The sequence below is a fragment of the Equus caballus genome, chromosome 15 (assembly GCF_041296265.1).
Source record: "Equus caballus isolate H_3958 breed thoroughbred chromosome 15, TB-T2T, whole genome shotgun sequence".
Taxonomy (NCBI): Eukaryota; Metazoa; Chordata; class Mammalia; order Perissodactyla; family Equidae; genus Equus; species Equus caballus.
In genome coordinates, this window is record NC_091698.1 from 86,469,458 (window position 1) to 86,485,045 (window position 15,588).

General features: G+C 50.5%; 1 protein-coding gene across 2 annotated transcripts; it reads left to right on the plus strand.

The window, feature by feature from the left end:
• The first annotated feature begins 9,428 nt into the window (after nucleotides 1–9,428).
• Nucleotides 9,429–15,448, plus strand: POMC (proopiomelanocortin). 2 transcript variants are annotated; one of them, XM_014731265.3, is made up of 3 exons: nucleotides 9,429–9,658; nucleotides 12,826–13,007; nucleotides 14,659–15,448. In XM_014731265.3, the coding sequence occupies exons 1-3, from the start codon at nucleotides 9,445–9,447 to the stop codon at nucleotides 15,289–15,291; spliced, it is 1,029 nt and encodes a 342-aa protein (XP_014586751.3). In that variant the 5' UTR covers nucleotides 9,429–9,444; the 3' UTR covers nucleotides 15,292–15,448. The 2 variants fall into 2 exon arrangements, with proteins under 2 accessions (XP_014586751.3, XP_014586753.3); XM_014731267.3 differs by having other exon boundaries at nucleotides 9,433–9,658; nucleotides 12,856–13,007.
• Nucleotides 15,449–15,588: the final 140 nt, after the last annotated feature.

Genomic DNA, 15,588 nt, shown 5'->3' on the forward strand with positions numbered 1-15,588 from the left:
CTGTCATGCCAAAGGCCCTAACAAAGGCATTTCCCCACAAAAGGCTCATTATGACCACCACTGCATCAGAACGTCAGAACGGTTGTGGCTGGCACCTGGGCTCTGTCTGGGACAAGTGGCTGCAGGGACGTCATATAGGAGAGCCTAGTGTGTCCTTGATGTCCATGACATTTTCAGCAAGACCCCACCTCCAGGATGTCTACTCTGATTGCACAGAAACAAATCCTCAGTTTGAAAAAGGGGATTAGGATAACGGAGTGGTTCTAAAAGAACACACATGTGCGTCCATGTGGCCGTACACCCATGTATAGACCACAGGAGAAGAAAACCTGACGTTTCTAACACAGGACTGTAAATACGAATTCACAGGCCTCTGTCCCAGGGTGTCACACTGAAATTGGCCCTGTGTAGAGCAGTAGTTGCAGGGGGCTCTTTGCCCTGGGCTGCGTGGACCCCAGAGGGAGCTGCCTGCGGGGCTCTGCCCAGGAGAAGAGAAGGTAATCAGTCAAGTGACCCCACTGGCTTCCTCTGGATTTGGAATACGAGAACAGAGAATTTTCTGGCCCATTTGAGGGGACTCAAGAAGAAATTTAGAGAAAAACAAGCGCATAAGAGAGCCCCAAGGGACCGAGGGACAGAGCTTAGCCCCTCAGCCCAGCTAGCTCTGCCATCCCTACTCTAGGCCACGTTCTGTAAGACCAGCCACGTCCACCACAGATTTTGACGCTAGATCTGAGCTTAAACCACAGAACGTCAGGCCCGCAAGGGACCGAGGGCCCATCTAGTCCGCATTCCCCTCCCACCACCGTTCAGATGAGGAGACTAAGGCCGGAGGGGAGGTGCTGGTCCAGGTCCCAAGGCCATCCAGCCACAGATGGTGGGACTGGACCCCAGGCCGGTTACAGGCCACCGCTTTTCCCTCGGCTCCGGACTCTGCTTAGCCCCCGAGGCTGCTGGAGACCGTTCCGGGAGGGGCGTGGACTCTCCCGCCCCCGCCTCTCTGCTCTGCCCGGCTAGCTAGCTGAGACCAGGCTGTTGCACTAATGCCCACATTAGTCGATAAAAGCAGTCTCGAGGGGCTCTTCACGAGGCCCCTCTGGCTGTAATAAAGCAAATTAAAACCCCATTCAAAGGTCAATTGAAATCACTTTCATTCCAATTCGTCACGCAAATTGATTCCTCTTTGCCCCTGGGGTCAAGCTGCAGGCCGGCAAAGTGGCCCAGGGGCGGGGGAGGGGGCGCTGGGAGGGGCCACCGGCTGGGAGTGTGTGTGCTGTGCTGCTGGGGCAAAGGGGCGGTGGGACCCTTCCCCACTCCCTGCTCCAGGCTTCAGGGGCCTTTCTGGGGGACTAGCTCTACGTCTGCCTGCCCCCCCAATCAGGCTCCCTGGCCGAGAAAGTTGTAGTTGGTGTTTCTATTGACAAGAGCCCGAATGGTAGTTAGGATTTCTCGCAGCTGCTCCTGAGTCTTGCAAGAACCCTCTTGAGCCTCAGGATGTGGGACTTTGAATGTCCTCAGAGAAACTCAGAGAGGTTAGGTAACTTGACCAAGGTCCCCGAGCTCATGGTTCCTCCTCCAAACCCATGAGCCCCTCAGCCTTCCCCACACCCCTGACTGGCATCGCCCAGCTGCTCAAACCAGAAATCCAGATGCACAATTAATCCCTTCCTTTGCCTCCCCCACATCTGCTCCAAGTCCTATTGATTCTGACTCCCCAAAGGAGGCTGTTGGTCGCTTGCCCTCTGAGGGGTTCTCCAGACAACGGCCAGAGCCATCTTTCAAAGGAATTCTACCGGATCCTGCCACTCCTTTGCTTAAATCCAGTAATGGCTTCCCTGTGTTCCTGGCATAAAATTAAGTTGTCATCTAATGACCCTCACAGTCTCCAAGACCTGACCCCTCATGTCCCTGCATTCCAAGGGCTCCTCCCCTCCCCTTGCTCCCACTCCAGCAGCTCCTGGTACCTCTTTTCTTCTCTGCCCCAAGGCCCTTGCACTCTCTGTTCCTTCTGCTAAGAAGCTTTTCCTCTCCTCTCTCACATTCTGTTTCTTTCATTGTATTTATCACAGTTTGTAATTATTTGTTGACTGCTTTATTATCAGTTTCCCTAGAGCTGAAGTGCCCTTGGGACCTCAGACCTGGTCTGTCCTGGCACATGTTCAGGTCAGTAAACATTTGTTGAGTGAATGAATGATGGAACCAAATCTGGGCACTCCGAGCAGGCACTCCCCAACCCCGCACACACACGTCGTGGCCTCCCAGTAAGCACTGTGTGAGCGCCCATGGGTGCTGGTCCTGGGTGGAGAACAGGTTGAACAGTAGCTGCTTCAAAGGCTACATGTCTCAGCGATTCCCCACCCCCCTTTCTAGTCTTCCCAGTCCACTCCCCAGCCCCACACCAAGGTCCTGCTGGCTTCTTTCTCTCTCCTCTCTCCCCAGCATCCAGTTGGACTCCAAGGCCTGGCCATGGCCCTTTTCTGACCCTTCCTCCCCAGGGTCCCTCAGCTTGTCCCCTCCTCTCCAGTCTCTCTCCCTACTTTGCCCTTCATTCCCTCCCCGACTCCTGGGGCAGAGAGCCCTTGCCCAAAGCCCTGGTCACCCCATCCGCCCTGTTGTGCGCTTACCACCACTCTTCCTCTCTGCGGTGAGGGATGGTCTGCCCGGGGCTGGGCTGGATGCTGCTCCCTGTCCTGTACCCAGAGGCTCCACAGCCGCCTCGCTCTCTCGCCAGAAAGCCCCTCTGCTCAGCATCCACAGTCCACCGGGCAGGTCACCCCCATGTGTCTGCCTGCAGAAGGACGCTCAGTGTCCTCTCTTCTTATCTCTGAAAGAGAAAGTGACTGGAGGGCAATAAGACTGCGGTGACTTAGGTCGGCATCATGGAGAGCCAGAGCCACCCCAAAGCTGCCCCTGGTTCCTGGGCTGCTGCAAGCAGGGAGGGCGGAGCCTCTCCCCTCCCATCCCCACATCCCCGTTAGACACACACATCAAGGGGCGAATGCTGGCTACTTCTAATTCAGACGCCATGCGAGGAGGGGGACCACTCTCTGTTTTAGGTTCACACATCCTGCAGAAGAAGTTCAGAGAGGGTTTTAGAGAATCATGAGCTTCTGTAAACTGAGGCTTCATCAGGCTCCCTTCCTCGTTCACTCCCTCCAACCCTCTCTCTGCAAATATTTCTTGAGCACCAATTCTGTGCCAGGCACCTTGCCAGGGACTTTTCACACACTGACCACGGGACCTGTTCCCTTGCAGACAAGGGGCACCAGCTGAGCAGGATGAGGCCCCTTTGGCCCAGAAGCCGCAGGAATGAAGTGCCCCTCCCAACAGGGGCCCCACTTGGGCCGAGGAGCTGGAAAGGGACGGTTGTTCTGACATGAGGCAGGGCTGGCAGCCACCCCGCTTGTCCATGGGGACTGGGGAGAGTGAGTGAAGCAGGGCGGGCAGGAGGGAGCTGGGATTCCGTCCTGCTCATCCTCGCTCCGACCCTCAGGGCTCGAGCCAGTGCTTGTTCCAGCACGCAGGCACATGGCAGCCTCGTCCCCCACCGCCCAGCCCGGGTGTGTGGAGGCTGAGGGCAAGGCCGCCCTCCTTGTGCACCCCCTCCCCGTGTTGGGCTCTCAGCCACCCTATCCTTGTTACTGTCCTCCCAGCCCTTCTTTCTCCCCTGCAGAGGCTGCCTCTACACCTGTCTTTGTAACGCACTCACACCCCGGTGACATCGCTTTTCCAATTAAACCTTCAAAGGTGAAAAGCTGGGATGACGAGAGCAGCCAGGTGTCAGGGCACCAGCCCAGCCCAGGAATCCTCACACTCAGGTCTCTAAACAGACTCAGCTACTCTGTCCAGAGACCCCGCGACTGCTCCTGTCTCCTTCCTTCTATCTCTCTTTCCCTCATTCCCTTTTCCCTCCCCCTCCTCCTCCCTTCCCTTCTTCCTTCCTTCTTTCCGCTCTAGTCTGGGCTTTCCAGGTGCCAGCACTTCTATAGTTACAAGGATAAAGGCTAGCACTGTGTAGGACTAACTAGAAGCCAGGCCCTGCTCTAAGATTTTACACGTTCCCTCATTTCATCCATATGACAGCCACAGGGGTTAGTGCAATCATTTCCTTCATTTCACAGATGGGACAACTAAGTACAGAGAAGTTGGGAATGTGCTCAGAGTCACACAGCGAGGCAGTGGTTGAGTGGGCTTAAGACCAGGCGGTCTGGCCCCAGAGCTGTGCTCTTAACCACAACACCGCATTGCACCATGCACATAGCCATGCCAATCTCAGACAGGGGAGTGTCCGTGACTCCTTCCCCCATGCTGATGCCACAGCTTTAGTATTTCATGGACCTGCCTCTGCCTCATCTCCCCACTCCCTGTTCCCACTCCTGGCAGGACTGGCCTCCAGGCCCTGGAGCAGAGCACTGGGCTTCTGGTCATCCCTTGCTGTCCCCAGGCTCTCTCCGCTCTGACCATCCTCCTCACTGCTACAGAAATCTGGTCCTATTGCTTCTCTGACTCAATCCCTAAATGGTCCTCCACCTCCTCCCCTCTTACCTCTGACTGTTTCCAGTCTTTTCTCTCTCCCTCCACCACATGCATCCAGCATTCCATGAACGTAGCAGGGTTTCTCCAGCTTTTAGCCCTTTGCACATGCTGTTCCCTCTGTTGGGAATGCCTTTCCTCTCTTCATCCTGGTGACGTGTTGTATCAAGGCTCAGCCCAGCTCAGCATCCCCTTCTTTGGGAAGCCCTTGCTGACCACCCACCCCCTCTTCTTGTCAACACAAATCACCTCCAGATGCAACCCTAGGAGGCCTGAGCCTATGTGGGAGAAGTCCGGCTTCCCTAAAACTTAGGGGACTCTGAGCTGAGTCTGAAGAGATCACCTGGCGAGACCACACAGAGATAGAGAGAGTGTCTGAGGAGCCCCAGCTCTTCTTGCCCAGCTGTTTGAGTCTTCCCAGCCCAGGAACCAGTCATGTGAGTGAATAACTTTAGAGAATTGTAGACCCCAGACTTTGAGCTGCCCAGGCTGATGCGGGACAGGGACACGCCGGCCCTGCCGAGCCCTGATCATACTGTAAATTCATGAGCAAAATAAATGTTGTTGTTTTAAACCACTAAGTTTTGGGGGTGGTTTGTAATATTGTGTTAAATAACCAGAACAACCATTATTGACACTTATCTTTCATCTCTATTTCTATCTCTATCTCATTTATATTTATATCTTATCATACTTCACTTAAAGTATATAGTGGTCATTTTTTATGTCTAGAAATAAATGTCTACATTATTATTTTTAATGGCTGTAAACTATTCCATTGTATGGCTTTACCATAATTTTTATCATCATACCGTACTATAGATGTTTAGTTTATTTCATTTTATTGCTACTGTAAATGGTGTTGTAGGAATAGTCTTGAATAGCATTTAGTGTAACTGCTAGATAATTTCCTCAGGTTAATTCCCAGGAAAGCCTGGATGAAAAGGTAAAGGCTTTGGTACAGACAGAAGTCCCCTCCTCGCCCCGTGGCTTATCCTACAAGTCTACCTGTGTCTGCACCTTCTCCTCCTCCATCCCTAGTATGGAAAGTCCTCCACTGTTTGGAGGCTGGGTACTTCCTCTGGATCCCATCTCACTTCCGCTTAAGCCTTGGATATTTGGTTTTCCCCATTCTCATCTGCAGCAATTTCCCTCTCTCTGCTGGATTATTCCTATCAGCATGCAACTACGCTCTAGTACCTTTCTGCTGTCTTCATTCTTGATCCTATATTACCCGCCACTACCGCCCCACATTCACCATTAGATTTCTAGAAATAGTCGTTTTAATGCCAGGACCAAAGGGAGAAGTAATCAACTCCACAAAAATAATGGGGAGATTTTAAAAACATACTTCCGGGGCTGGTCCTGTGGCTGAGTGATTAAGTTTGTGTGCTCTGCTTTGGTGCCCCAGGGTTTTGCCAGTTTGGATCCTGGGCACAGACATGGCACCACTCATCAGGCCATACTGAGGCGTCATCCCACATAGCAGAACCAGAAGAACCTACAACTAGAATATACAACTATGTACTGGGGGGCTTTGGGGAGAAGAAGAAAGAACATTGGCAGCAGATGTTAGCTCAGGTGCCAATCTTTAACAAATAAAAAAATAAAAACATACTTCCATCAGTAACTAAAAGAATAAGATGACAAATAATCAGAGCGGATGCAGGTATAGAGAGGATATAGAATATTTGAGCAACCATAGAACACATATTCTGTTGAACTGCATATGAAACATTAATCAAAATGGACCATAAGTTCATCCATTAAGTAGCCCCCCAAATTTCAAAGGACTAAAAGCAAAAAGAGAATGTTCTCTGGCTACGGAGGAATTAGGCTAAAAATTAGTTTCAAAACATAACTAGAAAATCTCCAATGTTTGGAAGTTAAACAGAACACTTCCCAATAACCCATAGGGCAGTCAAGACATCTCACTGAAAATAAGAAGATATTTTAAATTAAATGATGATAAAAATACTATGTATCAAAACTTGTGGGACACAACTAAAGCCATACTTAGAAACAAATTTATAGCCATGAATACATATATCAAAAAGAATAAAGGCTGAATATCAATTATCTAAGTAAAAGCATTTATATAATGTCCAACTCAAGCGGATAAAAAAAGAATCACTAATTAGAGATCAGAAGGCAAGAAATAATAATAACAGCAGAAATTTCAGAAATGAAAAAAGTGTACATGCAATAGAGAAAATCAACAAAACCAAAATTGATTCCTTAAAAACACTAATAAGATTGATAAACTCCTAGAAAACTAATCAAGAAAAAAGAGAAGACATAAATTACCAATATCAGAGATGAAAGGGGGTCATAACTACAGATTCCATAGATGCTAAGAAGACAATAAGAAGACATAAGAAACAATTTTGAGCCAATAAATTAAAACATTTAGGTGAAATGGACAAATTCCTAGAAATACACATCTTACTAAAACTGACACAAGAAGAAATAGACAATTGAAATAGTGCTAATAAGTAATTGAATCTTTAATTTAAAATCATTCAACAAACAAACAACCTTAAAGACCTAGATGGCATCACTGATGAATCATCCCAAACATTTAGGAAAGAGATAAACACCATTATACACAGATTTCTTCTACTAAACTATAAAAAATGGGGGTGGGGTGGGAGGAGAGATTTCCAACTTGTTTTATGAAGATAGGATAATTTTGGTACCAAAATCAGACAAGAATTCTACAAGAAAGGAAAATTACAGGCCAATCTCATAAACATGGATGCAAAAATCTTAAATAAAATATTAGCAATTTGAACCCAGTGCTATATAAAGATAAGACTTCATAAATTGGGCTCTATCGAGGAATACATAGTAGGTGTAGCACTAAAAATCAACAATGGTCATTCATCACATTATCAGAATAAAGGGGAAAAATCATATTATTATCCCAGACAACCAGAGGCACCTGTTCCAGTCTTTCAGAGAGGAGCTAGTGATACAAGGAAGCAAGGGCAGTGGTCAGTCCTTTCTGGTGGCATCAGCCAAAGTGGGAATGGCAACCTCTCACTTTTTTTTATTCTGGGGATAGAAGTGACATCTATGTCCAATGCCTGCAGGGTGACAGTGCCACTTGTGGCTTTGTTCCCAGTAGTGGTCTAGTTTTCTTTCTTATTGGATCCAATCAATGACCTGATTTTAGTCATAATTCCAGCCACCTTTGTCCCTGCCTATTTTTGGATCCTGGCTCCCCAACCTGCCTAGTGACTCTAAATGTGGCTCAATGGCCTTTCAGTTTTCCTGCACGTAATTAAGAACTTGTCTGACAGAAGAGGACAGAGTTGGGTCAATATGAACTTTTCCTGGTCTGGCTGTTCTGCTACCGCCAGTTGCCCCTTGAAGTTATAAAAATAATACAAAGAAAAATAGAATAAAATCACCATCTGATTTAGAAGGCTCACATACCTGGCAGTGGGAGGAGCAACAGTGCATGGAAGAAGGAAGATGGAAGACAGAGTGGAATTTGTCTCAGCAATGAAGGCTACGTGTAATGGGATGGGAATGGGGTTCTCTGGAGAACAGAGAAAGCTATGTTTCATGTCCTAGGTAGGACAAGTGGCCAAGGAGGGCTTCAGAGAACAAGTGATGATGCATGAGCTAAATCTTAGTGCACAAGTCCAGTTTTCATGGGTGGCTGGAAAGAGGAAGAGTGTTGTAGTTGGGCGGGTAGCGTGGACAAAGAGATGGAGGCTTGAGAAAGTAGTATTCATAGGAACGTGAATGTTGTGGATGGCTGAAGTGCCAGGATGCAAGACGGGGAGGTGGGAGATGACCTAGGAAGAGGCGTAGGCCAGGTGATAAAGTACTGTGTTTACTGTTAAGGAGCCTGGATCTCTCCTGTGGCCCAAAAGGCAAGGACTGTTGAATATAAAGCCAACGCCACTGACCAGAAATTCTCAAGGGAGTGTTGGAGTCCAAAAAGGAGCATCTGATTGGGAATAAAGTTCCTGCAGTTGGCAGATTAAACAAGCACCTTGATTTGAAGTTCATATTTGTTCCAACTCTCTCTCCTACCCCGACAACTCCTCACAATTTGCTATTGCTTCTTTCTTCCAGGCTGAGGGATAGTCTCTTCCACTGCAGGTTTCAGTGCTGTCCTCTCCTCCTTGGCCTGGCATTTGAGACTAGAACCAAGCCAGAACTCCAAGGCCAGGCTTGGAGAAGATCGAGAGTCCCCAGACCACTCTGCCAGCTCATTGCCACAGGGAGGGATCAGAGGCCACAGGGGAAGTACTTCAGCTGCTCTTCACAGAGAACTCTCCTCCCCCATTAGTAATCTAAGGTTAACAGCACCTTTTCCTTGGGGTTTGGGGCACAGGAGGGAACCTGTCCTGGGCTAAGCTGTCAGTCAGCAGGCCCCAGGGGGACAGTGCAACTCACCTTCATACCCCCAGAAGACAACCTGTCCTGGGCCTCAGGGGAATGACTCCTGACCTTCTCTGCCCTCAGCTTCCCCAGCCTGGAACAGAGGGCTTGTGATTCCCTGTGACATCTTCACATCAGTTTCCAAACGTTGGGGAAATCTGAGTCATTACAGGTGTACTGCCTGTGCCGTGATGTTTACCTCCAGGTGTGAGCAAGGCAGATGCCAGCCCAAGCACGCACACAGGTAAGTTCACCCTCTCCTCAACGACCTCAGCAGGCGTGCCAGGCCTGCCCCACACCAGGGTGCTAAGCCGCCTGCTCGTCCTTACTGGAGACCCAAAACCGACCTTAATTAAGTTCTTTCCTGACTGCTGCCAGGTGCGCCCTTCAGCGGGACAGTGTTAATTCCAGCCTCCGGGGGCAGAGATCCAGCCCCCTTTCCGTGCACGTCTGCCCTTGCGCTCAGCTCCTACGTGGAAACCCCCCTCCACATGGCCCCCCTTCCCATGGATGGGGGAGTTGCTTGTTACGTTGCCCTGCCGGGAAGTTCTCCTCCAGAGCCCACACGGGCGAGCCCGGCAGATATATAAGGACCGGGAGAGCGACCAGGACCAGGCGGCGGCGAAGGAGGAGAAAGAGAGGAAGAAAAGTGACCAAGAGAGGCCCCCAGCATCCTCGCCCCGGCGCAGCGGGAGTCTCCCAGAGAGCAGCATCCCCGCGGCAGGTAAGGGCGCAGCGGCGCGGAACCCCGCTCTTACCCTGGGAGCCCTGCCTCGGGATGCTCTCGCCCAGCTCCCACAGCGGACTCGAGGCGCCTTTGGCTCGCCTCGGTCCTGAGCTCTTTGAAAACTTTCTGTACTGAGCGCGGCGTGGGAAGCCGCCCGCCGCGGAGCGAACGGCTGCGGCGCTGAAGATAGTGCTTCCAGGAGCTGGCGGCCGCGTCTGCCCCGGGGAGTGGGACTGCTAGGACCCCGGAAACTCTTAGCGCCTTCTGGGGACAGCCCGGTCTTTTGGCTCCTCTTCCTCCCCATTTCCTGGGTAGGTGTAACTTCTTACAAGATACCATATAACTCTAGCTCAAATTAACGTTAGAAAAGGGGGCAGGAGAGGAAAGGCTAAAAGTCATAATAAACTCCTTGTAGTCTAGGCTTTTTGGAATCCAGACCCCTGAATCCTCGTTTCCCTGCCCACTCTGGAGCACCCGACGTGGCTGCGCCACGGCGCGACCCGGGTCTCCTCTTCCACAAAATTCAGCCAGGGTGGAAAGAGGGCGCCCGGGCGGGAACTGTCCAAGGTCCTGAACCGCCCTGTCTGTGCCCTCCGTAGGACCGCAGAGTGGACTTCCTATCCCGCAGACGCTAGACCGCAGCGCGGAGGCAGCCGTCTGAGCTCACAGAGGCTCGGGCAAGGGGCGTTTCCAAGGAAGAAGGGAGAGTCTGCAGGGCATTTGGATCCCTCAGATTCTTCAGTATAAATGGGAAGGTGGTGGCTGTCACAGAATGGCCAGAAGGAGCCAAGGAAAGTAAAAGCGTGCATTTGTTTTGTCAATTGTTAAGATATGCACAGATTATGGTTTACTTAAGGAGTTTATATTCCTTTGACACTTATGCTTTAGGACTTGATCATGTGCAAGGACACAACTCTGCACCTCTGCTCCTCTAATGTTGACAGAAGGGCGTGGCCAGTGAGGGTAACACATGAAATGTTTTGTTTAGCTCATAGAGAATTCACCTACACATATGAATTCCAATAAATGTAGTTGTATTATAAAGTTAGTCAATTAAAAAATCACAAATTTCTATTTATTTTTCTAAGGCTTTCAATTATTGGGTTATAACACTCTCCTTACCTGCAAAAAGCCCAATATTTGACATCTCCCCATTACGTTACTACTTTTAAAAAATGACACAAGGTAATATTTGTTCATTGCAGGAAAATGGAAAATACACATAAGAAAAAAGAAAACAAGTTGCTTTCTGGAAACTACCTAACTTTTTAGCAGTAGAATGGAGCTTTGAGAGGGTGGGGAGTGAGAATGTCACCATGTTGGGCAACACAGCCAGTAGGGCAGAAGGAGAGGAAATGCTCTCTGGTGCTTTTCAGAAAGGCCTGAAATCATGAGGTAGGTTTTTAGAAAATGATCACTTCAGAATGGCCAATTTTGAGAATTGAAATATAGTTGAGGGAACTGTCAGACCTGTATGATTTTACTTCTTTCTCTACTAATATGTTCTTGTACACTTGTCAACAGTGATATATAACTAGCATTTTTTCTGCTTCTCTTGTAAATTGGCATTTTTCTGTGCCATGTGGTCTCAGAGCTTTAATGTAAATTGCCTTGTCCACCAAGTTCAGGCTTCATACTTGAACTGGAGAATCAAATGTCTACAACAGGAGCAGCCTGTCCCCCATCATGACTGGACACCACGGTTTGACCAATGTTCTCCCAAACGCCCCTTCAGCCTGAGATACTGATGGGCCGGCTCACTGGCTGCCAGTGCCATCTAACGGCTGTTCTGAAAACAGGTGGTGCCTGGCAAGCATTCAGAAGGGAGCCCTGAGCTGGCTCAGCTTTGGGGGAAAGGAATGGGGGTGGGGCAGAGAGAAGGAAGTGGCTGCCTGAAGTAGACAATGAGATCCAAGGAGAGCTTTCACTTCTAAAGGCTTCCCTATAAAAAAAGATTTGGCCCATGCCTCCACAAATACAAGATTCCTTTAGGCAAACATTTTAAAATGCAATTTTCCATTAGGAGAGACAATTAGTCTTCCACACATTAATGTAAGTTACTTTTCTCATCTAATTACGTTTCTTCCTAACAGCTGGTTGAGATCTTCTGAAATCCAAAATGATTTTGAGGTTGGTGGTAAGCTGATGACAGAACTCAGGGTCACTTCAGGGGCCTGACCTGGGTGAGGGGGGACATGGCAGTGTGAGAGCTAGAGGGCTGGGGAAAGGGTTGGGCACAGGGGCCAATAGGCAGCATTGGCACCCCTCTTTACCTCCTCCTGACCTCTTGACTGCAGCAGCTGCCCAGAGGTACTTCCTGACTTCTCCACAATGGGAGGTAATTCCCTTCTGCTGTGTCTCCTTCCCTTCCACATCTACCGCATCTTCAAGTACAGCTATTTCAGACTACATTTGAGACACTCAGAGAACAAGGGGTCTGACATATAATATGTTTAGAAGATGAGCCAGTTTTAAAAGAATGAGAGTCTGCTTTACAAATAAATTTCTCCAAATTTGCAGGGGTGTGGAAAATAGTGATTACCTGAGTGGTTTGTGTACAGGACATCAAACTAGGTTGGCTGAGGTTTTGGTTAAGCTGGTCAGAGGTTTTATTTGCCTTCATGCAAACCTACTATTTATAGGAAATAAGAGTTTCTGAGGAATGGTAGGGTCCTGGGGGAGGAGGAGGGAAAAGACCATCTTGAGCAGGAGCTTCAGAATCCTTTATCTTTTCCAAGTTACTGCTTGGCTCTGGAGCGTTAGAACTATAGCTTCATGACGGTGATGAAGTAGGAAAGCTGTGTGCTAGCAAAAGGAGAAATTAGCTTTCCCTTGTCATGAACACACAGGTTATTGTCTCTCTCTGGGCCACAGTTTCCCCATCTCTTAAATAACAGGCTGGACAAAATGACCCCCAAAATAGCTTCCAGCCCTAATCTCCTTTGGGATCTGATTTTTAACATGAGATAAGGGGGAAATTGCGCATAGTTCACCCAGGTCCCGCCTCCCTCCTCTCTACCACAGCTCACACCACCACCCTGAACACCAACTTTCTTGAACTGCTCCTGTCCTCAAAAAGCCTTGAGCTCCACAAGTGAGGGTGTTGTTAATGTTGGCTCACAGTCCTTCCTGGTGAGTGGCCAACATTGTTCTGCTCCTTGCAGGGGTCCCACCAATCTTGTTTGCCTCTGCAGAGCCTCAGCCTGCCTGCAAGATGCCGAGATCGTGCGGCAGCCGCTCGGGGGCCCTGCTGCTGGCCCTGCTGCTTCAGGCTTCTGTGGAAGTGCGTGGCTGGTGCCTGGAGAGCAGCCAGTGTCAGGACCTCACCACGGAAAGTAACCTGCTGGTATGTGGGCCATGAGTGCCATCTTGTTTGGGCATCAGATGGGACTGGGGCTGGGGCTGGGACAGTACAAGAGAAATGGGTTTGGATTCATTCCCAGAGACATGGATAACTCAACCCAGGGCAGGAACAGACCTCTAGGGTGAAGTCAGAATTAGGTCAAGGAGGGGAGGAAGCAGCTTCAGGAAGCAGGACCAGATGGGTCTGGTCCACAATTTCTGCGTGATTATCTTTGCTTCTTGCCCTGTCTTCTTGTATGGAGACCCCACTCCATTTAAGCTATTTAGAGATAGTGCCATAAAAATAATAATAACAATACTAATAACAGTAATGACAATAATTTATCCCTCAATCTTACATTTTCAATCTTTTAGCCCCCAAATTATCCCTTTTTAAATAACCTCATATCACTTGCCATCTTCATTCCATTTTTCTTCCCTTTCTATCTACTACCAGTTACAAACCCAGCGAGGTAGCACCGCAAATCACCCCTAGAGGGAGAAGGAAAACCCAGGTGCCATTTTCCTCTAACTGGTGCCAAATGTCTCATGCTTCTTCTGGAGGACTGACCTTCTTGCAGCCTTTCCAGAAGCATGTAAAGGCCCTTTGTGCCAGGCTGGAATTCCCTCCAGGTCACGACAGGGGGTGTGTGTGTGCACATGCGTATTGGGAGGCATAAATGAGCAATGATACCAAGCAAGGACTAAAAGACAGACTGCTGGTGTTAGTGACTGAGTTCCATCCTGCTGCCAGCACCTGCCTAGGGAGGGTGGAACACACATCGCTACATTCTGTTTTTTGTCACTGGAGAGCCTGAGTTAAGGTGTAGAGAGAGACTTTCTCAAAAACACAGAGCAGGTTGCAGGTGGAATATGAAACAGAAACAATGAAGCCAGGGAACTTCTGTGAGTTCTAGTTTAGAGAGATCCAAGAGACTCTTGGATGACTCTTGAGAGTCATGAGATGAGATGACAGGGAAGTAAACCACCCCCTCCCAGGGCTCACTGATTGGGGAAAGTACAGAATCAGCTCAGAAGTCTTGAAAGTACCAGAGAAAGTGCCGGATGGGCGTGGGAAAGTTTTGAGGCATGGTACAGGGAGACGGCTGGGCTAGGGCATGAGGTAGGTTTGCAGATCACTGGGGTAAGGTTGAGGCCTTATTGAAAATACAGGTCCTAGAAGCCAGACTTCTACTTCTCCCACCTGGGGAGATTCTCCCCCAAATTTCAGGCCAGTGTCCCTCCCAGACTCAAACTGAACCATATTTATTTATTCAATATTCCTTAAGTCCCAACAACCAGCACCCACTGGCCATTTAATTCCCATGTATCAGACGTATAACGGGAAGACGGTGACCCTGCTCACAAAAGCTATGGGCCAAGGAAACCACGGAGTGGGAGGGGGGTTTTGTGGTAGCTGCGGGACAGAAGTGTCAAGGGCTACAGGGGACAAAGGGGGCGATGCCCAAGCTGAGTCTCAGATGTCCGTGAGGGCCAAGCAGGCGGGGACAGCCGGCGGCCTGGGCAGAGGAGCCACTGCAGCCCAAGCCCCGCGTTCCCGGCCAGCACGTAGAGAGGGCACGGGGAACGGAGGGCCCGGGCGCAACGCGGGGGCTGCGGGGCGGGGTGGCCCTCAAGCGCCCGCTCTCCCGCAGGCCTGCATCCGGGCCTGCAAGATCGACCTCTCCGCTGAGACGCCCGTGTTCCCCGGCAACGGCGAGGAGCAGCCGCTGACCGAGAACCCCCGGAAGTACGTCATGGGCCACTTCCGCTGGGACCGCTTCGGCCGCCGGAACAGCAGCAGCGGCGGCGGCGCGAGCCAGAAGCGCGAGGAGGAGGAGGTGGTGGTGCTGGGCGGCCCCGGGCCCCGCGGCGACGGCGGCGATGGCGGCGAGGCGGGCCCGCGCGAGGGCAAGCGCTCCTACTCCATGGAGCACTTCCGCTGGGGCAAGCCGGTGGGCAAGAAGCGGCGCCCGGTGAAGGTGTACCCCAACGGCGCCGAGGACGAGTCGGCCGAGGCCTTCCCCCTGGAGTTCAAGAGGGAGCTGGCCGGGGAGCGGCCCGAGGGCGCGGCGGCCCGCGCCGAGCTGGGGTACAGCCTGGTGGCGGAGGCCGAGGCGGCGGAGAAGAAGGACGAGGGGCCCTATAAAATGGAGCACTTCCGCTGGGGCAGCCCGCGCAAGGACAAGCGCTACGGCGGCTTCATGAGCTCCGAGAAGAGCCAGACGCCCCTGGTGACGCTGTTCAAAAACGCCATCATCAAGAACGCCCACAAGAAGGGCCAGTGAGGGCGCGGCGGGCCCGGGCTGCTCTCCCCGGAAGTCGGCCCGAAGTCCCCGCTCCTCGCCTGCCCTCCTGCCGCCTCGCAGCCCGGGCGGTGACAGCGGCAGATACTCGGCCTGTTTAAGCTGTGTGTAGTTAGTAAATAAAACCTTTCAAGTTTCACATCTGACTCTGACTTTGAATGGTGACTGGGTGAATACAGTTAAAATATATATGAGTCAGACAAAGAGCAAAATATATTGGAGGCGAGACATAATGGTTTCCATGTGACCCAGTGGGAGTCTGTCACATGGGACATAGTA

Bases quoted from the DNA above. Each gene is read 5' to 3' on its own strand.
- POMC (XM_014731265.3), top strand. From the start codon at position 9,445: ATGGGGGAGTTGCTTGTTACGTTGCCCTGCCGGGAAGTTCTCCTCCAG. The intron at 9,659-12,825 runs GTAAGGGCGCAG...TGCTCCTTGCAG, and splicing joins GAGCAGCATCCCCGCGGCAG to GGGTCCCACCAATCTTGTTT. The intron at 13,008-14,658 runs GTATGTGGGCCA...GCTCTCCCGCAG, and splicing joins CCACGGAAAGTAACCTGCTG to GCCTGCATCCGGGCCTGCAA.